Consider the following 21803-nt stretch of genomic DNA (forward strand, 5'->3'; position numbering starts at 1 on the left):
TTGAAGGCAAGACTTTATCAAGGCAGAAAAGCTGAATGAACTATTTTATCTGTGACTTTACATACTGTATCATTTAAGAAGAATTGAAAGCAGCCTATTGCAATGATGTTTCTTCATTTCGAAATTCAGGAGTCATATTTAACCTTTTCTTCTCCCTCCCAATTAATTTTCTATAGCAGAGGATAGGAAATGTTTTCCTCATCTTGGTCTAATCTTCTGTAATTTGGGTCCGGTCCCTCTGTTCAAAATCCATAAGCCAAATGGGGAAACTGTGAATGCAGAAATATTTCTGTAACATATCATCTTACTCAAAAAAAAAAAAAAATCAAAAGCTATATAAAACAATGTTAAACCGTATTCTAGCCGGCTGTCTTTAGCATCCAGATTCAGGAAAGCAGTTTTATTCCAGACAGCATTTAAGCACATGCTTAAAGTTGGTCATATGTTTAGGTGCTGTCCTGAATAGGGATTCATTTAAGCATATGCTTAAGAGCTTTTCTTATTTAATGCCAAACGCATATAAGAGCTGATCCTGCTCTCACTGAACTCTGTGGGAGTTCTGCACATAAGCAAAGGTTAGGATTTTCAAAGCCACCTAGGCTATTTGGACACCCAGTTTCCTTAGGAACTTCAAAATTCTATCCAAAGTTGGTATATATTTATACTGTCCAGTCTCAAAATGGTTAATCTATTTAGACCAGGACATTCGAGAACTATCATGAAATATGGTTAATCTTTGTATTATTTTAGCACCTAGAAATCCATACCAAGATCAGGGCTTCATGGTGGCATGGGTTGTGTACACACACACACACACACACACACACAAAATTAAATTGAAACTTACCTCCCAATAAGCTTGGTCATCAAAGTACTTTGATGCAGGCAGTGTCTTCCATAGTTTGAAAGTTAAAATGAAACCTGTGTTTAAAAATGAGATGTGGATGGAAGGAGCTGTTTGTAAATATTATATTTATTAGCCACATACCACAATATAATGCAGAGCTAAATATGAAATCAGAATCACAGCCATGCCCCCCACAAATCTTTCCTGTGTGGAAATCTTTCTGCAGGGGTGAATGTCAAATAAAAATAATACCACTTGTCTTATTTTTAAACGCTTTTGAACCCTTTTATGGTGCTAATTACTAGACTCTAAAATATACTGGCAAAATAGAATGATCTGGATTGTCCTCCAGCCTTGCTGCTGTCTCTAATATGGATAATGGGCCTAACCAAAACCTTGGGTTGAAAACCAACCCACAAACTTTGGAGATACTCAGGTCTGGATTTGAATATGGGGTTCATGTGCATCTCTATACATGACATACCTGGTTTAGAATAATTTGATACACAATTCCAAACAATCTAGAAAAGATTTCCTAATCCTGTAAAAATTATTGTAAAACGTTCCCCAAATATTTTTCGCTCTTTAGCACATGGAGGTGAGGCAATGTACCTCACAAGCAATATATTTGATTCTAAATCCATCATGCAGCATTGTGGTTCAGCCAGCAGATGCTTTAGAATTGACATAATTTGGGGAGAAAACCATGTTTCCAGAAAAGCCAGCTATTATTTTCTCTCTGGACTTCCAGAATTACCTGGACCCTTCCCCAGCCTTCAGTCATCTTCAAACAGTGAACACATGCGATCCAAAGCAAAGCATGTAAAAAATGTCTTAGGTCCCGATCCTGCATGCTGATTAGTCTGGGCCAACCCTATAAATGGTGAGCCCCTTTGAATTTCAGGCGTCCTCCATGGGGGCAAAAGATTCTGCCTGCAGGAGTGAGGCCTTAATTATTAAAAATTAACACTTATGTTTTAAAGCCAAGTGAACAGCCTGCCAGATTTTCCGGATAAACTAAATGATCATTAACTTTTCATACGAAAAAGCTACCCAGACACATTAAGCAAACAGGCTTATGAGCACTGTTAACTTGAGATTTCAGATGTAAACACCCAGCTCATTAAATGATTGGATCAACGCAGAATGTTTGTTTATTTTTGCTGTTTATTTTTTTCTGTATCTTTCAGTCAGATGAAGTAGATACTTAAAAGTCTGCTTGATGAGCCCAAACTCTTAATTACATTTGAGCAAGCACAGGGGTTACATATTCATTATAGGCTGAAACATTCATTTTAGAGAACAGTATTGCAGTTTCTTTCACTGAACTGAAGCAGGAGCAAATAGCGGTATAAAATATTGCAACTGCCATAATCCCACCAGAGAGAGAGAATCCAAGATCTAGAACCAGATGACTAGATCCTCAACTGGTGTAAAATCTACCATTGTCTTCAGGGGAGCTATGCTGATTTACAGCAGCTGAGGATCTTACCCAGTGAGTGGAAAACAGTCTCAATATATTTTTACTGTCACTAAAAAGATGTCCATCCTGTCCTTTCTCCTATTGGAAACCTGGAGGCTGCTGGTGAAGCATCAGTTAAAAATAACTTTGTCAAGCACAGGAATGATGCTATTGTTTTGGCCCTGCTGAACATACCCTTTTCTCCAGTTCTGCAACTGAAAGAAGTCTCATCACTCAGTATTACCTACAGCTTTTCCAACAGTAGCAAGTCATCTACCTACAGGTATATTTTTAGTGCATGAATCACCAGAGTATCTAGGTGCCAAGAGATGCAATAAGCCAGTGAACACTGATGTGACACCTGATGTAATATAATCGCATACCCACCTACTCTTAAAGATCAGAACGAATCTATTGCAAAGAGCTTTCCCATACTGACCTGTAATGAAACCTGTTCCCAAACCTATACCAGTGGTCAACATGAAAGAGCCAACTTCAATCAAGGCTAGATAACCCAGTCTGAAAATGAAAAATGCGTACATTAGAGTGCAGAATTTGACCCATGTACAGCCCCAATCCTATAATCTGATCTACCCACACAGCGTCCTAATGAAGTCAGTGGACTCTGAAGGAATAAAGGTCTGTCTGACTGGATCAATTGTGGATCTGATATAAAAAAGAGCTACTGGGACATTTAGTCCTTCCCTCACTCCCCCTGCTAGTGCAAAATGGTCCATCAAGTACATTCTCCAGGACTCTGTCCTGTCTAGTTTTACCCATGAATTGGTACACTCTCCTCTGATGTGGGTCTACTACGCTGCAGTCAGAGCCTGATCCTGAGAGGTGTTGAGCACCCACATATATGTATTACCTCTTTAAAAAATAGTTTGCCTGTTACTGCCAGTTTTAATATGTAAGATTCCCTGACACATGCAGTGTCAATCAAAAGTCACCATTTGGAAGGATCCACATCACCTGAACCCTCAGACCTCTTCAGTGGCTTCCTGTCTTTGTCATCAATTCAAAGCTGCTCATGGCTCACCTTCAGATCCCGGTTCAGTTTCACTCCCACTTAATCTCTGCTCTCATTTCCGCCATCTCACATGGCTGCTCCCGCAATGCTGTCTACGTCACCCCCCTAGCAATCCAGCACTAAAAATTAATTTTTGAGGGCCTGATCCAAAGCCCACTGAAGTCAATGAGAGCCTTTCCATTGACTTTAAAGGGCTTTGGATCTGATTCTTGATTGTTATTAAGGGGATTAATCTGCAGTGGCCATGCAAAGCTATCTGCGTGCTAGAACTCAGTTTTAGAACACACGTGCAGTACAATATATTAATGATTAGCTGACCACGATACTTATTTAAAAGGATCAACCTACGTTGATAAACTGGCCCGCTTGATTATTATGAAGAGAATGACATTGACTATCGCTCCAAGCAATCCAGGCAACCCAAACGTGTAATGGACGCCACAGGTGTCATGAATCTTGAGCACCGAATTCAAATATGTCTGGGGAGGGAAACATTTAATAAATACAGAGATGAACATATTTACTGAGCAGAAGAGTTCTTCAGGCATGCATCCCAAAATAGAATGCAAGTCTCCTCACCCTCAGTCCCACATACCAGGCAACAGAACCCAGAAGTCTTGGCTGTAAACTCTCTACATGTGCTATTTCTTAGTATTTAAAACCTCTCACAGATATGTATGACAGGGTTTTGGACATTACCTGTAAACAGTGAGATCCCAGTACAGCGACCATGCTGGCAAGCAGACCCAAAATCATGGCAATCCAAGGATGTGGAATAACGGGAGCAGAGAAACCAAGAGCAACCCCTCCTGCTAGTGCTGCATGGTGGATGTGGATCTGTGGATTAACGTCACCGAAGTCAATTCACACACGCAGTGATTGGGCACCCATTGGATTAAATTCACCCTGCTGCAGCACCACACCTACGTACCACTTAAGCCTATTTTGAGGGCTTAAGTGGGATCTAATTGGAGCATAACTGGACCTCTACATAGGGGGTGAATTTCACCCTTGCAGCACTATAGCCAGTTAACATCTTCAAAACTATTTGCTCGGGGACAAGAGATCATCATCCCGTTGAGGTGCGAGTGTCGTTTTAGCTTATTAGCCATTTTACTTTCAATGTATTGCTAAAGAGATTAACGAAAATCTAGGTCTCTCTTCAAAGCGACCTTTGCTCTCCTCTTACCATCCTGATTTTTCCATTCCTGCTGCTCAAGGATGACAGGGCAAAAGCAGCCACAGCACTCACTGTGATGGCATAGTAAGTGTTGCAGATGGCGTTCCTCTTTTCCATCACATCCACGATTAGCACAGAGTTGAAGCTTGGCCAGAACATCCACAGAAAGAGCGTGCCTTGTAGACAAAGAGAAGCAGTCATCATTAGAATGCTTGCAAATCCAGTGGGTCCATCCCGTGCTGTTTCTGCTGGCAGGTTCTAAATCACCCAGAGTGCATCCATTGCAATGCCCACATTGTGAACAAGCTGATGGGACTGCATCATTCTGACAGCCCCTAACGGTCACTACATTTGGAGCCTCCTCAGCAGTCCTGCACTGCACATCTCAACAGTAACCATGGTATAAACATGCACCCAGAAGGGTGACTTAGCTGGGAAGGGCCTGATCCTTCAAAGAGCCAAGAGCCTCCTGAGAAGAGCTGAGGGCCCTCAATGCAGGAGATGCTCATCATCTTTCATGGTCAGGTCCTTAAGCATCAGCTTTGCAATACCTGTGCTCCCTGGAAACACAGATTAAAATCTCAATGGGCACAATTCTGCCTTTCATCCCTAAGAAATATTTTTGTGCAGCAGGCAATTTACTGTGCGTGGTCCTTTCAGATGAGACCTTTAAAACCAACACCCTGTCTGCTTTGCCTGGGCATTAGGGGCCTGGTTTCTGAAGTACACAGTAACCACAACTACAGTGGGAGCATTCAGCACCTCTGAACATGAGGCCCGAAAGGGTCCAGGGCCTTTGCTGAAACAGCAGGGATTTGCACTGATGTCCTTGGCCAAAATCTCCCACGTCCTCTTACTGTTGTATCGCGTGCTGGTCACACAGCTGATGTGGTACTGACCAAAATAAAAAACATGGCTATGTTCAGAATGTCTTCCATCTAGGGGTATCAAAACACCAGCACAACTGATACTAGCTGGCTCCTTTCCTGACAGATTCAGCAGAAATGCTGAGAACTACCTGAACCATGGAGCGTGAACTCCCCTCTCACCCCAGTGGTGGTTCTTCCAGGGTAGCACAGGGAAGCTTGCACTTCTGGTGTCATGCTTTGCCTGCTTGGTGGATAAATGGGGTTTCTGTCTTGTTTTAAATAAAAGGACTTTTTTTTTTTTTTTTTTAATATTCCACCACTCTAGTAAGTGGATCTAGTAGAACAATTAACATTCCTGTTAAACAGTTGGGCCATATCCTGTAAAAAGTCCAGGGCCACATAGACTTTTCAGTAAATAGTGAGGCTAGACGTTGGGTCCTTCTGCTCCAATAAACTACTCCTGCGAGAATTCTGTGCTGGTGCGCAATGCAGAATTTGCACAGAGTTAATGTTTCCCACAGAATTTTATTTTTTTCCCTGCAGAATTTTTGATTTCCCCCAGCACTCCTGCTGACGCCTGGCATGGGCAGCTGGGGCTCCCACTGTCAGCGGGAGCATGATTATATTGTGCCATTTTGACAAAATATGCTGAATGTTGCAGAATTTTCAAATATTGTGTGCAACATTTTTAAATTTTAGTGCAGAATTCCCCCAGGAGTAAATAACACAGGCCCCAATCACCAGCAAATAGGGTTCTTACCCTCTTGGGCCAGCCACCAGAGGATAACACAACCTCTCTCATATACACATGCGGATCTGAATCCATCCAGCAGAGAGCAGCAGGTGCATTCACACTAGTTTATATACTGATCATTTCAGGGCACAGCTTTGCTCCCAGGAGTTTTGTATCTATGCTGGACTATTTAGGGATATAGGCTGTATTAAAGATAAGCTATGAGTTATCTTCTCTTCCCCCACCTCTGCTGCAGAGGGGACACCGAGGCAGACTCGATAATTAATGTTCTACTGTGTGCTTGAATTGCATAGACTTAATTCCACATGCTATTCACCTCATAGCAAAACTTCAAGTGCTCTCATTAAAATGAATAACTAAAACACGCAGGTTTCCAGGGTGCAGTATGTCACTATAAAAACACACTGGTTAGTCTCTGCTCCCAGCAACACTGACAGCGGTCACCTTTGCATGAGCTTGGGTCTCCAGTGCTTAGGCTCTTTCAAGTCCCTAGATGCTTCTGCTGCTCACTTTAGGCCCTACTGCCTGTTGAATGTCTGGTGCACACAGAGGATTTCAGGCACAGTGACCTTGATATGCTCTGAAAAACTAACAGGCTTCCCAACAAAGTGATGATATCTGGGCAGATCATGTTCCAAGCTGATTCTTTTCCATAAGCGCTGTATAATTTCCATTTGGCATATCCCTGCGGAAACTGACATAAGCTGCACTTATCACTGAGTTCATCCCTACTGAGACCTCCTTGTCTATTCTACTCTGTATAGTCAGGACATATTTCTTTCATTTTCTTTAGCACGGCTGTCAGTTGCAGGATGACTTTTTGCCCTTAATCTTGAGCCCTGGAACCTTCCCCTTGTACAAGCAGCAAGGCAGATGATGGTTGCAGTTTGTTAGTCTGTGCTTTGAGCACATCCCTAAAAACACATCTGGGACGCTGTCAATCACCCACTGGTAACTAACATTTGGAGTCAAGTGGATGCCTTATTTTATCTCACATCCCAGTACTCTATTTCTCTGAGACGACAGGTGCTGGGGCACTTACAATCTGCTGCAGCCTGCATGCAGAAGACTGGCAAGATTATCTCTGAAGTGAAGTCAGCAGAGACTAGGCAACAGTATCACCCTTATGCCCACGAAATAACTAGAGTCTTGCTCAAAGGTTGCTGTTGGATATTCTGCGTCCAAAAGGTGCCAAGTTCCCCCGTCCCAACTATTTATCCCCTCTCCTCCTCCTCTCATTCCCTCCCTCCTCCCATTTGTATCTTTCCCCCTTTTCTGTTCTCCAGGCAACAGTAAATATTGTAAATGTTTAAAGGGATCTTACGCGCTCAAGGCTACCCTCTCTGTTCTCCCCATGCCACCCTAGGTGGCAATACTCATAATTTACCTGTGGAACTCACAACTGCAGGAGATTGGTTAATATTTCTACAGTGCTTTGAAAACAAAGTGCTGTATTATTACAGAAGCAAACCACATGTGTGTGAAATTCACCCTGGTGCAGCATACAACCTACAATGTTTATGTCCCAGTTAAGCTCTATTTTGAAATCTTAAGTGAAACTTATGTGGTGTACAGGTCTTGTGCAGGGTTGAATTTCATTCATATATGAATAAGAATCATATCTGCAGATACACTGACAAGGATAAAGATTATCAGTCTTCAAGCTTCAGGGTAAAAATTAACCACCAGCTGGGGCTCAGGAAGAAACAAACATCCTTTTCCAGCACGGCACAATGTTGTACAATAGGAAGTTTTACATCTTCCTCAGAAGGATCTAGCACTGGTCACTGTCATAGCCAAGACACAGGACTAGAGGTCCCACTAGTATTCCCCACTATGGCACTTCATGGTCTATGGCAGAAGTGGGGCTGGAAAGAAGGATCCAGATTGCGAATCCCTTATTCCCACTGGCAAAGTAGTTACTTGCGAGAGTAATCCCAGTAACTGCAATGAGGCTATTCTTATGAATTAAAGTGTTCATAATCTGGCCCTGAATTTCTGAGGGGACCCAGGCACTGGGTAGGTTTGGACACATTATGAAATTGCTGGTTTGGTTATTCATTTGTGAGCGTCTGCACTGCCTCTGTGTTGCTTTCAGGAATTATTCATGAAGACATAATTACTTTAGATAGCGAGCACTTGGGGGTAGCGAGCTGGCACTAAAATTATAATGAAGACTTAACAGTGTCTTGATGAGTTAGATTAAAATACCAATTGCTTTGAATTATACAGCAGAGCAAGAGCTCTGGGAACTCAGCAAGATGAGCATTTAATTTTTCCTTTTTTACATTGGGTGAAGGCTGCCAGGTTTCATTAGACATGTGCCAGTGAGCCCTGGTGAGGTTCCAGCAAACACCCAGAATCAGCCCCTCCCACTGACAGCAGATCTTGGGACGTACAGCCAAAAGTAGCAAGGCGAGCGAGCGCTATAACCAACGCCATCTACTAGGATGAGAGAGGACATTCGGCATAGATCATTCACTCCATTCGGGCCGAACATAGCTCCTCATAAAGGACTCGAGCGCTCACATGCCACAGTGATAGGTTAGATAAGTATTCACTTGATTTTAGCCACAGAAATCCATGCCTCTATTTCGATGTCATTTCTTTTAAATATTACATTAATTCAGTGCTGGCACAAAGTGCCAAATTGACAGACCTGGGAACTTACATTATCTCTGGAGACAAGGGCCTAGCACAGATCATGGCAGTACCAGTTTTGTAATATAAATCAAAATAATATGGAAACAAATATCATTTCTTTAAAAAAAGAAAAAAAGACTTGGAATGTCCATGCCACAGCCTATCCTTACCCTGAGTGTTTTGCATGTGATATGTATCTTTTTCCCCCACCCTTTATCTGCTTGTTCTCTTTTGATTCTTGTCTTTGTAAGCGTTTATACAGCACCTAGGACAATGCGGCCTTGATCCTGCTTGGGGCCTCTGGGCCCTACAGCAATACAAATATTAATAATGACACTGCCCCTGCCAATATGGTTAAATCAGTGCAAAGGGGCCACCTGTAGCAGTGAGAGAACTGTTTACCTACCTTGGCCGTCCTGCTGCGTCTGTCAAGAAGGGACACTGCAGTGGTGGTTTACATGAGGAGCTGAGACTCACCCACTCATTACCATCGGACGGTAACAACTTTTAGTCACTGGGCTGTATTTGACCCTTCAGCTTTGCAGTAAAAGGTTCTATGCCCCATTCCCAGTCCCCAAAGTCATTCATCCCACTGCCCACCATAGACTGAGATGTTGAAGTAAATGCCTTACCCAGCATTGAAAACAAATCAGATATCAGATTCGATGTTTCCTTTTCAATCCTTTTACTCAGTGAAGGATGGTACAGCCACCAGGAGACTGCCAAGCCAAAGTAGGTTCCAAATATGTGAACGTGCATCAAGCTTGTGTGTTCCTCAATCTGCAGGCAACAAAGAGATTCCATTCCTGGATGTCATATCCATTCAGGATGTCATTGGGTCCCCTTGATGTATGCAGAGACTTGTAGCTCAGTTACTTATATAGTGTCCTTCTTAGGCACCCTCTCCTATATAATGTTCATGAGCACTCGGTGCACACGCTACTTTTTGCGGCTCAGAAAGAGACAGGGTCCCTGCTCCAAGGAACCTGCAGTCTAATTCAGACAAATAAAATACACTGGTACCAGTTCTAGTGCAAGGAGATGTGTAGATACCTTCAGGCTGGAGAAATGCTTCCCAGAAGAAGTTGGTTTGAAGGAAGAAGGGCCTGGTGGATGGAGTGTAGAAGGCTGCTCCAAGCATGGTGGGCAGCATGAATGAGGGAGCAAAGGGGACAATTCATTATTATGATTGCTATTATTTATTCAATGGGTGAAGGAACCAAAGGGAGGGCTAGGCAGGAACTTACAGTGGGAGTAAGAAGGGGCCACGTGTAAGTTGGGGCAGAGCCTTGAAGGTGAGGACAAGAAGAGGGGAGGGATAGCTCAGTGGTTTGAGCACTGGCCTGCTAAACCCAGGGTTGTGAGTTCAATCCTTGAGGGGGCCATTTAGGGATATGGGGCAAAAATTGGGGATTGGTCCTGCTTTGAGCAGGGGGTTGGACTAGATGACCTCCTGAGGTCCCTTCCAACCCTGATATTCTATGATTCTAAGTTTTAACTTAATGCAAAAGGAAAGAAGCCACTGAAGAGACTGGAAGAAGATGTGATCAGAGCAGCAGGAAAGGAAGCAGTAGCATATTGGCTGGGATAGAGAGGAGAAGAGGTGAGGTGCAGCAGGCCAGAGAGAAGGTGCTGTAAACAGAGTGACACAAGTAGAATCCCCAGCCACGTAGCCCTTCCATGTGCAAAACTCCCATTCATTTCAGTGGCAGCTACATGCATGCAATAAACTGCCGGATCAGGCCCAGAGCGAACCAGCTTAGATCTGACTATCAGTATATCGTCAATATCAGACCAGCAAACAGGGAACGTTTCCAAAGGAAAACAAAGGTTTGTTTAAAACCTCTAAAGCCTTTTCCCGCATATACGGAAATGTGGTTACCTACCTTCAGGAATCTGACATTGATCCATCTGTTCGTACTGAAAGCTGCCACCTCCACCATCGCCATCCAAATCAACTGAATAGGGTTAGCCTTGCCCAGAAGAGCTCCAGCTGAGATTAGAACAGCAGTTACACTTATAGTGGCCTTTAATACACTTCAAAAAAAAGGGGGGGGGGAAAAGGTTAATTGTGAAACTAATTGAATCTAAAAATAAAAGAGTCATTAGTAGTCAGCACTGGTCCAGACATTCATTATGGAATTTTCATGCTTGTGAGGTAGATATCCATTTCACAGTTGGGTGAACCAAGACACAGAGATTTAAGGGCAACATTTTCAAAAGTGGCCTCCCATTTGGGGTGCCAACATGAGATACTTTGGGCCCCAATTTTCAAAAGTACAAAGCACACATAACTCTGAAGTCAACAGAAGTCGCAGGTGCTCAGCACTATTGACCACCAACCCCAAGGTGCCTCAAGCTGAGCTGAGATGCCCTAAATTAGAAGTCACTTTTGGAAAATGTGGCCTTAGTAGCTTGTTGAAAGCCACAGAGGGAGCTAATGTCAGAGCTAGGATTGGAGCTCTGGAATTTCTGGCTCCCCATCCTGAGACCCAACCACTAGATCAAACCGGTCTCGCTGCACAAGGCATTCTGAGGTTCCTACAGTCCTCACACAGAATGATTCCTTTCCCTTTCTCCACTTCTCAAAAGGCTGTCCACCATTTTTTCCTCCTTGCAGTTTTTAATCGAGGAAACAAGGGATGTTAATGACTCAGACACACTGTAATTTATAGATGTGTTCTGGGCTGTTCTTGACCTTTACAATATTCTGGAATTTCAATTAGCTGCTTCTCCTGCCTATTGATGAGAAAGAACATGCTGAAAATCCTAAAAATTGTCCCTGCGAAGGTAAAGATTTTGTCTTACTTCTGATAGGAAATAGATCTAAGAGCATATTACTCTGCAGCTGCAGACAGTTTTCTTGTGTGTGCAGCATGCACAGCTGGGACAGGAGAATTTTATTTAAGGAAACATAGTGCTTCTGAAAGGTTCTGGCCTGAGAGCTGTGGAGATCAGACTCTGTCTATCAATCCAGTTGCTCTCACATCGCCCTGCCAATGTATCTTAACCCTGACCAGAAGAGGTCACCTGTAGGGGCAAAGCGGAGTTCTGTCTCTGTGGCCTTGGTCTCTCTTTTCTTCACCCTAATTAGCTTGAATTTCTAAATGAAAAAAAAAGTAATTTCAGACCAAAAACCTGGAATTTTAAAATGTTGATGATTTAGGAAAAAAAAAATCCAACATTTTTTAAGTCAGAAAATTCATCCAACTTAAAGCTCTTTGCAAAATAGGGCTGTTTTTGACAAATCGGCATTTTTCACACACAAAAACCCCCAAAATTGTTGAAAAATTCCCCACCAGCCTAGCGCTTCAGGGTTCCTTATCTTGTGAGCCAATCCCCTGAGCCCATCCACATGAGTCTTGTGATGACACCTTTTGGCCAACTTTCTGCAAGATCTTCCAGCCGGTCATAGCCCGCAAAATCCCACTTTAGTTAGCATCTGTCAGAAACTCTTGCTGTACTGCCACACAGTAAAAAGAAAAGGAGGACTTGTGGCACCTTAGAGACTAACCAATTTATTTGAGCATAAGCATAAGCTGTAGCTCACGAAAGCTTATGCTCAAATAAATTGGTTAGTCTCTAAGGTGCCATAAGTACTCCTTTTCTTTTTGCGAATACAGACTAACACGGCTGTTACTCTGAAACCTGCCACACAGTAGTTATTGCTACATATCTAATGATGGGGCAGTAATTTACTCAGCAAAGCCGAAAATCAAGAGGAAGGCATTGAGCAAATGAGAACAGTTAGGAAAGGTCTCAGCTGTTTGTTGCGCTGCTCCCAAGGCCTTCACATTTTTAGAGACACATAACAAAATCATTAGGGCCATAAATGATAGAACAAGAAATTAATATATGACAAGAACGCCTAAAGGCATTTAAAAAGCAGAATGAAGGTGGTGATTTACCTCTGATGTCCTAACAACTGCAGCAGCAGCAGAAGGAAAACATTTATGCTTGCCTCTTCTACAGCACATTCCATCCTAAGACCTCAAAGCATTTTACAAACATTCATGAATTAAACCCCCCAACTGAGTAGATGGGGAAACTGAGGCGCAGGGGGGTAAATGACTTGCTCGGGATCACACAGAACGGTTGGGGCAGAAATGGGGATGAACCACAAATCTCCTGACTCCCAATTGGGTGACTCAGGCACGAAACCTTTCCTTTCCCGTCTAGGAAAGAGGGAAGGAGGAAGAGAGGGAGCTACCTGTAGTTCCATGGTTATACTACCCAATCAGTACCCGTTAGTAACTGATATTTTGCTTGTATCCTGGCCATGTGTTGTGACTGCCAATGGAGTCTTCTTACACTTAAAAGTAGATGAGATGTTGGAACTGTAAATGCCTTTGTGTAAACAGCAGTAGTATTCTGTCACGGAGCAGTGCTCTGGAATATTCCCTATGAAGCCAGCCAGGACTCTGGGGGAGCCTCCTCTCTCTGAGTATATGGTCTCCAGGGCAAGAAGCTTACATAGCTCCGACCTTCCTGGGTCGGACCTCAGAGCATTCAGCATCCCCTGCCCCACCACGTGCTTCCCGCAGTGAGTCCGCCTGGGCGAGGCTCCTAGGGAAGCCAGAGGGCCCTGCCCCCCAACTCCAGTCAGATGTGACTCTCAGTCAGCCGGTAAGATAGAAAGTTTATTAGTTAACAGGAAGACAGCGTAGGGCAGAACTTGTTAGCACAGAAGTCAGTGACTTTCAGCCAAGTCCATCTTGGGGGGAGGGGAGACCAGAGCCAGGGCTCTGGTCCTCCCCCTGAGCCCCAAGCCAGCAGAGACTGACTCGCTTCCAGCTGCCTGGCCTCTGCCCGGCCCATTGCTCCTTCTCCAGCCTTTGTCTCACTTCCCGGGCCAAGAGTCACCCGGTCACATCCCCCTCCTGGGTCTCAGGTTACAAAGGGGCGACCATAGCATCCATGGAGGCAGCTGGAGCAGCCCCCACAAAAGTCACACATGCTTATTCCCACTACCTAGACATTGGTGCAATACACAGGGAAACTGAGGCACACACAGCATTCATTGAAAACAGTAAGACTCAAATACAACATAACAAGAAAAAATCCCCGCTTCGTCACATATCCCATAATTCAATCAATGTTTGATAACTAGCTAATGGATGAAGGGTTTTCTTTTGTTTGGGGGAGGGTGAGGAAAAGGTAGAGGATATCCATCAAGAAAAGAGCAGAGGTCATGAATTCTATGACCATTAACAACATATGTAGCTACAAGTTACAACAGTGATATACAGTTAGTAAACACCATGTCTCATGATATAAGCTGATCTCCTCAAGGAACTGGAAGGATTATTTCCCTTGAATGAACAATGTGCAGTATGATGATATTGGCCACTGCTAGAGGTATGACAGTGGAGTATAGGACAAGCTGTGTGATTGCTTATGGGTGGGACAGGAAGTAGGATATCAGGCCAGATGGACCAGTGGATTTGATGCAATCACTCTGTGCTTCAGTTCCCCATACATAAAATGGGGATACGGCCACACCTCTCTACCTCACAGGGGTGTGTGAGGGTAAAGACTCTGAGGCACTCACGTACTATGGTAATGGGGCCATAGAAGGAAAGTAATTAGATCAATAGATGGCAAAATTCAGTTAAAATTACAAAGCCAACAATGCAATAACAAAAAGTCCTGCCAGTGCAACTGCGCTGCTGGGTAAATATACCAAAAAACAGGAAAAGTTACCTTAGCCCTAGCATTCAGAAATGCTACATTAAGAGTAAATGATCCATTCTAGGATGTATGAATTACCTGTGCAAGCTGATTTTCACTTTTCCTGCCGAGGAAGCAAACAAAAATCCTTCCACGAGCACAGCCCACTGAACTCCAAGTGTGGCAATTAGCAGGTTGAATCCAGTGCTGCTAAATCCATATCTTTTGAAGGAGGCCAGGAGGAAGCCAAATCCAAAAATCACCAGGACGTTGACATCTTGAAATGCTGCATGGCAAAGGAACCAAGAAATCAGTCAAGTTATCAGTGCAGACCAGACTCCAGGTTAACATCACAGCAGTGATCAATAAACCTGCTGAAAATTAATAACTGTCTCAGAGTAATCCTCATACATTCTGGTGGAAAAGGAGGGTGGTGCAAGACCATGCTGGACTGAAGGGTGGAGGAGAGACCATAAAGTTGGGACAGGAAAGGAGATATAACAACAGTGCATTTCAAGAGCACTATTTATCAGGGGGCAAAGCCTTTTATATTAATCCATACTGCCCCCCACCCTCTGTGAGGGAGGACTTATTATCCTAATTTCCAAGATGAGGTGAGGCACAAGAAGGTTTAGTGTCTAGCCCAAGATCAGAAGAGCTGGGAACAGAGGTTGGGCAGTAGTACAGTCTAGACAATGAGGCACTGGACTGGGACTCTGGAGTTCTGGGTTTTACTCCTGACTCTGTCTTTGACCTGCTGTGTGACCTTAGGCTTCCACTTCCCCACTCTGTGCCCCTGTTTCCCCTCCCATCTTCTCTCTGTCTTCTCTATTTAGATTGCAAACTAAGTGTTACAAAAATGTGAAGATGTTTATAAGCACAATGAAAGACAGAGGCAGTAATATGTTTATGAGAGCACTGGCGATTGCTTTAAAATGATCCCTTGCAGTCAGTCAGTAAAAACAAAAGACCCCATTCTGTTCTCCGTTACACCAAACCAAAATCAGCAGGATTGGCACAGAAGTAACGGAGAACCAATTTGGGCCGAGATCTGTAGAGAGTCTTGTCTTGCTTCATTTTGAAAACACTGACACCCTCCTTTTCAAAGTGGGCCACTAGCCCTATTTTCACCGTTACAGGAGGAGTGCTGTATTTGAGATAATATTCAGCTAAGCAGAACTGCTCTCTACGGCAACTCTGTCTGCTAAGAAATGTTTCTTTGGAACAGAGTCCCCTTATCAAGGCACAGGCGGTGTCTCTGCTCCTTGTTGATTTTAAGCCCCACCTTATACATTCACACACCAACTACGCACACCCAGCCTCCTACGTCTTGCCTGAAACATCTCAAGCCTGTTTTATGATGTACAAATTCAAAGCGACTATTAAAAGGGGCCAAACGTATTATGCCATAGAGTTTGTAATATACTGGTGAAATGTCCTCACAAAAAGATCTGAAACCCTTGATTCTGCGGACACTTACACACAAGTAGTTTCATCAAAGCCCCTGGGACTACTCCCAATGCATCGAGTTACTCAGACACATAAATGTTTGCTGCATCAGGCCTTAAATTGCTCTTTCCCAAGGCCGGTAGCCCCAGCATGTGTGTTAATAGGTATATTCTTATGTCAATGTGCAGGTTTCTACGCTTCATAGCAAGGATTAAAGCAAATGATTGTGCGGGGGCAGGGAGGGGAATGCAAGTTTGTGGCTTTTGAGTAATTCACATACAAAATATTAAATGAACCCAACTCAGTGCATGACCATGTGCAAGTCACATCCCCTTTCTGCACTTCAGTTTTTCCCCCATCTGTAAAATGGGAGTAAGAGACTTACCTACCTACCTTACAAGGAAGTCATGAGGATTAATTGGTTAATATTTGCATAGCACTTTAGACAGGTTACACGCGGTATATGTTTTATCATAAGTGCTAATATATATCTTCAGTAAATGTAGAAAACACATTTCTCAGATGCAGGATTGTGTACAAAAGATTCAGTACTTACAACATAGAAGCAAAGTTTGGTACCATAAGACAATCACCAGCATATTATTAAATAAGAAAAAAGGCTACTTTTGCCCGCCAGTACACATTTGATGATAAATATAAGGCCTAATACAGAGCCCCCTATTTAATAGTTTCACCTAGGAAGGGGCTAGGGTGGCCAGATAGCAAGTGTAAAAAATTGGGATGGGGGTGGGGGGTAATAGGTGCCTATATAAGAAAAAGCCCCCAAAATCAGGATTGTCCCTATAAAATCGGGACATCTGGTCACCCTAGAAGGGGCAGAAACCAAGACCCAGCTCAGAACAGCTCAAGATCCTTGGGGAAGGTTGGATCCAGGTTCTGAACTTCACGGCTCAGACTCGCCCTAATGTTATCCATTCCCACTAGCTGTCACACTCTTTCAGTCCTTAAGCTTGATTCTTTGTGGCCCTGCACATTGTGCATTCACTTGCACCAGGCTTTCATCCATCCTGATTATTTTGTATTATCACAGTTCCAAGATCCCCAGTCTTGGACCTGAACCCATTGTGCTAGGCACTGTACTAACACAGAACAAGATGGTCTTTCCCCCACAAAGAGCTTACAATGTACATATAAAATGAGAGACAACAGGTGGATACAGACCAGTGAGGGAGCACAAGAACACAATTTAGTAGTATTTGACACCTCCTTTGGCCTGGTGCAAATGACTGCAGAAGGTGCAAGGCAACAGAGTATGTAAAGGGAAGTATTTGCAGTTACAGCTGTCAGAAGTACAGCCCTGTTCAAAACAAGCTCAAATGTAACCCAATAAAAGCACACACTGAACCCTACCTTTAACAACAGGCTTGCAAACTTACCAGGATAGATTTCAAGGTCTTCTGATGTGCTTTGACTTTCCTTTGAAAAGCAAAACCAAAATATGGGGATAAACGCAATTTCCAAAAAGAGTATGAGCCCAGGGAGACCACGTCGGAGACTGGGAGGATAGTCAGAACCCATTGTACGTTAGCTCTAGCGTTAAAAACACACATGAATATTTTTCTTCTATAAAAACGTTCCACCAACCTCAAACCAACAGAAGGTGGGAGGTGAGGAGGGAATAAAAGCTTTGATGTGATAAGAAAGCCCAAGAGGCGTTAGCAAGGAATAGCTCCTTATCTAAGGCAGGTCAGGAGTGCAAGCCCGCAGCAACGAACATCGGTTGACTCAAGTAGATCTGTGACGTGCAAGAGTATGTACATTTAAATGGTAAAATTCTGATGTGTCAGAGCCATCTTCACCAGCTACCCCGACTGCTGGTGGGCCTTATCGGTTAGCTGGGTTATAATTAAAGACAGGCATGAACTGGAACATGGGAGTTTTGCCATTGATTTCAATGGCGCCAGGATGTCACCGTGAATCTGAACCCCTCCCCATATTGAGGAAGGAAGTATTCTGATCCAGGGGCCTAATTCGTGAGTCAGTTAGGGTTGCTTTGTGCCAATATCCCAGCAAACAGCCTCCTTAAAAGCTGGTGGATCTAGCCAGCGTATGGGAATCTCTGGAGGTGTAGAGCTCTTATACCATCCCCCTCTCCTGGCCTGTACAGAGTGTGGCTGTGGAAATGGGGACATGCCTGGAGCATCTCTAAGCCCTGGTGATCCCCAGTTGCTGGGAGCCCTTTGGCAGAGCTAGCATCATTACAGAGACACATGGCTGCCCTAAATCTATGCCAGGAACTGGGCCAGCCCCAAACTACCCCTGACACGGCCTAGGGCTCCTTGGGTGCAGCTGAGAATCTGACCTCGGATCTAGATCCAAACCGCAGATGCAAACACTATGGATCTTTTGGAAATTCAGATTCAGTCTGGATCCATCTCTAGTTGTGGATTAGCTTAAATATGACTGGAGGCAGGAGTGTTTAATGCCCTGCAGGATTGGGCCTGTTGTAGTCTCAGAAAAAAGAGGCCTCTAGCTCCCTTTTTGTCCCTAGAAGCAGAGAGTGGTCATTAAAGGCATATTGGCAGGGCAGTGTGTGGGAAGATTCCCCTGATGTTGTTTATGAAGTACCCTCTCTGGGGATAGATACATTAAGGACTTCAGGGCTCGACTGCTAAATTCACACATACAAAGGTTTAAATGAAACTTTACAAAAATTAGACCATTAAAAAATACAGTTAGGAAAGGATGAAATGCACCCTGCATTCACAGGGGATATAAAGTCCTATCCTGGGAAAAACATGGCCTAATACAGAAGTTCTCAGTCTTTGTTATGATTATTATTTTATTACCATTGTGCCTAGGCGCCCCTGTCACGGACCAGGACCTCACTGGGCAAGGCACAGTACAAACAGAACAAAAAGAGGGTTGCTTCCCCCAAATGCTTACAACCCGAGTAATATTTTTCATAATGCAACTGCTTTTCCATAGTGGGACCACCTCAGAGCCCCTGCATTCCCATCTAACTGGGACCCCCTTCACTTTCAGCAATATATCAAGGAAAAGTGGCCCCAGGTGGAGAACACCAGGGTTAGCAGACAGCACTTAATGCAATCTAGAGCATTCCAAAAGCAACATACTATTGTGCTCTCTCTCTGCCCGCTACAGTTTAGCTCAGATAAGCAGAATGATGAAGATTGCCAGACTCCAGATGTCGATGTTCAGTCTCTGCTCCCGAAACACCACTCCTGATTGATGCGTTTCCCAGCTGGCTGAAAGGCAGGACATTTCACGACCAGCTGGCTAACTGTAAAATAAATGCTTATGCTTTGTGATCTGATTCCATCCAGGGACTTGCTTACTGCCTTCCCTGGACCAACAAGCCACTGTTAGTATTGGAAAGAGGAATACTTTAGAAATGAGGGTCATTACTGCCGATTTTAGAAATAAAATTTCTATATGCTCTTGACGGACTTTAAATATCTTCCTTTTCACAAAGGAGCACTGTACCTTGCTTGCTTAAAGACTGTTTGGGTGTGATGGAAGGACAAATTGATTAGTCTGTAATCGGAACATGCTTTTCTCATCTTTCAGTAACCTGCACCTTATTATGCACAACTAGTCCAAGAGCCAATAGTAATAATGCACCGTGAAATAACGACTTCCGAAGATGCGTCCACTGACTGTCATCCATCCTAAACGATCCCACCACTGGTTTACAAACTGCTTAACAATCTAGTGGCATACATACGCAAATCAGTTCTCCCACCACTAAAATGCAGCCACTTCTAGGGAGAAACATGGCAACTGTTGAACAGAGCACAGCAATGTTACACAAGAGCTTAGGGTGGGAAGCAAAGAACAATACTAGTAGTCAATGGTGCTACAGGGGAATGTAAGGAGACTTAAGATGATAATTATCCAAGCTGGAGTTTGGCTGAGCTAACACCCATTATGCTGGGGGTTGGGTGAAACCATGTTGAAGCTGGTGAGCAGCAACAATTAATTAATTAAGCTCCCATGTGGAATAGTTGAAACAATAGGATGACCTGCAAGGCCAGTGAGGAACGTGAATGATCTGAGTGGAAGTTTTTCCACTGGGGACTGGACATTGTTTGCTAGAGAGGTTTGAGAGTGAGAGTGGCAGAGGCACCACAGAAAGCAGCAGGGACGCACTTGTAGCAGACCCTGAGATAAAGCTAAGAGAGATCTTTGAGGTTAAGTGCTTGCTGAAAAGGGGCTTGGAACTGTGAGCAAAGAAATGGTCCCCTGTTGTTTGATTCTTACCAGGATCAGGAAAATAAGATTTAGTGTACAGTCTTTGCAAATAATCAGGAAGTGCATCAAAAAATAGCTAACTCTGTCATCAATTTCTTCTCCCAACAGAAACAACCTGCAAGACCCCTAACATTGGCTAACTGCTCAGGTCAAACAGGGTAGCACCATTATGTACTGAGTGCCACCAGCGCGCTCAGTACCGTACAAGGAGGTGGACGAGATGGACCCTGCCTCAAGGAGTTTACAATCAAAGTTAAACAGACAATGCATCTTAGCCACATAATTAAGATGATCAGACTAGGACCTTATTGTACAAATCCAGAACAAAAAACATGGTCCCTGCCACAAAGACCTTACAATTTAATTAATAATTGACCCAATTCATTGAGACGTAGCTATCAGAGAAACGAGACTTTAACAGGAACTGAGAGCACTCAGAACCTTGCAAGATCAGACTCGATGCTACACATGATGTGCTGAAAGAGCCTGAAAAGCAGCACAAAAATGGCATCTGCAAAGTTTCTGAGAAGATCACCTTTGAATAGCATCTCCAAAGGGCAGTGGTAGTGTGCAACTTGAGGCTATTTCGGAGGTGTGTAAAGTCCTTCTTTGGTGAAATTGGGGCAGGTGATGCATACCTATGCCCAAGAGACAGAAGCAGTGTATATGAATGGCGAGAAAGCCACCTACTGGCAAAGAAAAAAAAATACCAGGCAGGCACGTGTACCTTATAAATTCTAGGAAATAGCAGGGTAGAGCACCGCCTGACCCACAAAGGAATTCAGACAAATTCACTGACATCCACAAATCCTCCCAAAGCGCTCCCCTCGGCCACCTTTAGCAGGACAGAGGATCCATGCTCACTCTAGACCCACCAAAACAGAACGGGAGCAGAAGTGGCAGCAGGGAGAGACAAGAGAAGAAAGGACGAAGAAGACACTCACAAAAACAAACAGTGAAGAGAAAAAGATGGGGGGGGGGGGGAGGTCAAATCAGGAAAGAAAAGCATCTAGAATGTAAAAGCGAGGAACAGGAAGGGAGAGATGGGCCGGGGGGAGGGAGGGCAACACTCTGAATGTGGGATTTAAGACGGATCTGGCTATCCCGAGACAATGTTCCCAGCTCAGAGGGGAAGGAGGTTACAGTCTCTCTGCAGACCGAGCTCACGCTGCCTGCTGCGGATCGCGGTCACGGAGTTTGGGACAGGCTGCCGGGGAAGGTGAAGCTCTGCGCGTCCCTCTCTTGCGAGGAGGTGAAAGTCAGCCTGCCCGGGCGCTCCGGGACCCGTCTCCCTCAGCCCCAGGTCGGCGGCGGAGAGGCGGCATTTCAGAGCGTCGCCCCAAAGGCGCTCCCGATTGGTGTCCCCCCCTTCTCCTCCATCCATCCGCCCGCAGCGGACTGGCCCGCCCCCGGCCGGCTGCAGCGCCAGGCTGCCGCCCCCCCAGGCCCTGGGGAAGGGGTCCTGCAGGGCGGGCGAGCTGACGGCGGTGACCGCCCTCCCCTCAGCAGGCTCCCCGGAGCGACGCTAACGCCCGGCTGGCGGGGCCCCCTAGGGGCGCAGGCGCAGCTCGCACCGAGCTCCGCAGCCCTCTACCTAGCGGCGGGCCGGGCTCCTCCTGCCGACCTCCCATTGGCCAGCCAATTGCCTCCCTTTCACGGC

The 21803-nt window shown here is 44.5% G+C and overlaps 1 protein-coding gene across 1 annotated transcript; it reads right to left on the reverse strand.

Moving 5' to 3' along the window:
* Positions 1 to 21699, reverse strand: LOC102933215 (RH-like protein). The gene is made up of 10 exons (XM_007068042.4): positions 17305 to 21699; positions 14558 to 14744; positions 10675 to 10825; positions 9421 to 9568; positions 4532 to 4698; positions 4042 to 4179; positions 3691 to 3821; positions 2749 to 2828; positions 848 to 921; positions 1 to 269 (listed from the first exon to the last, which is right to left on the reverse strand). Exons 1-10 carry the CDS (start codon positions 17444 to 17446, stop codon positions 243 to 245), a joined length of 1245 nt encoding a protein of 414 aa, XP_007068104.2. The 5' UTR covers positions 17447 to 21699; the 3' UTR covers positions 1 to 242.
* Positions 21700 to 21803: the final 104 nt, after the last annotated feature.

The sequence above is a fragment of the Chelonia mydas genome, chromosome 19, assembly GCF_015237465.2.
Source record: "Chelonia mydas isolate rCheMyd1 chromosome 19, rCheMyd1.pri.v2, whole genome shotgun sequence".
Lineage (NCBI taxonomy): Eukaryota > Metazoa > Chordata > Testudines > Cheloniidae > Chelonia > Chelonia mydas.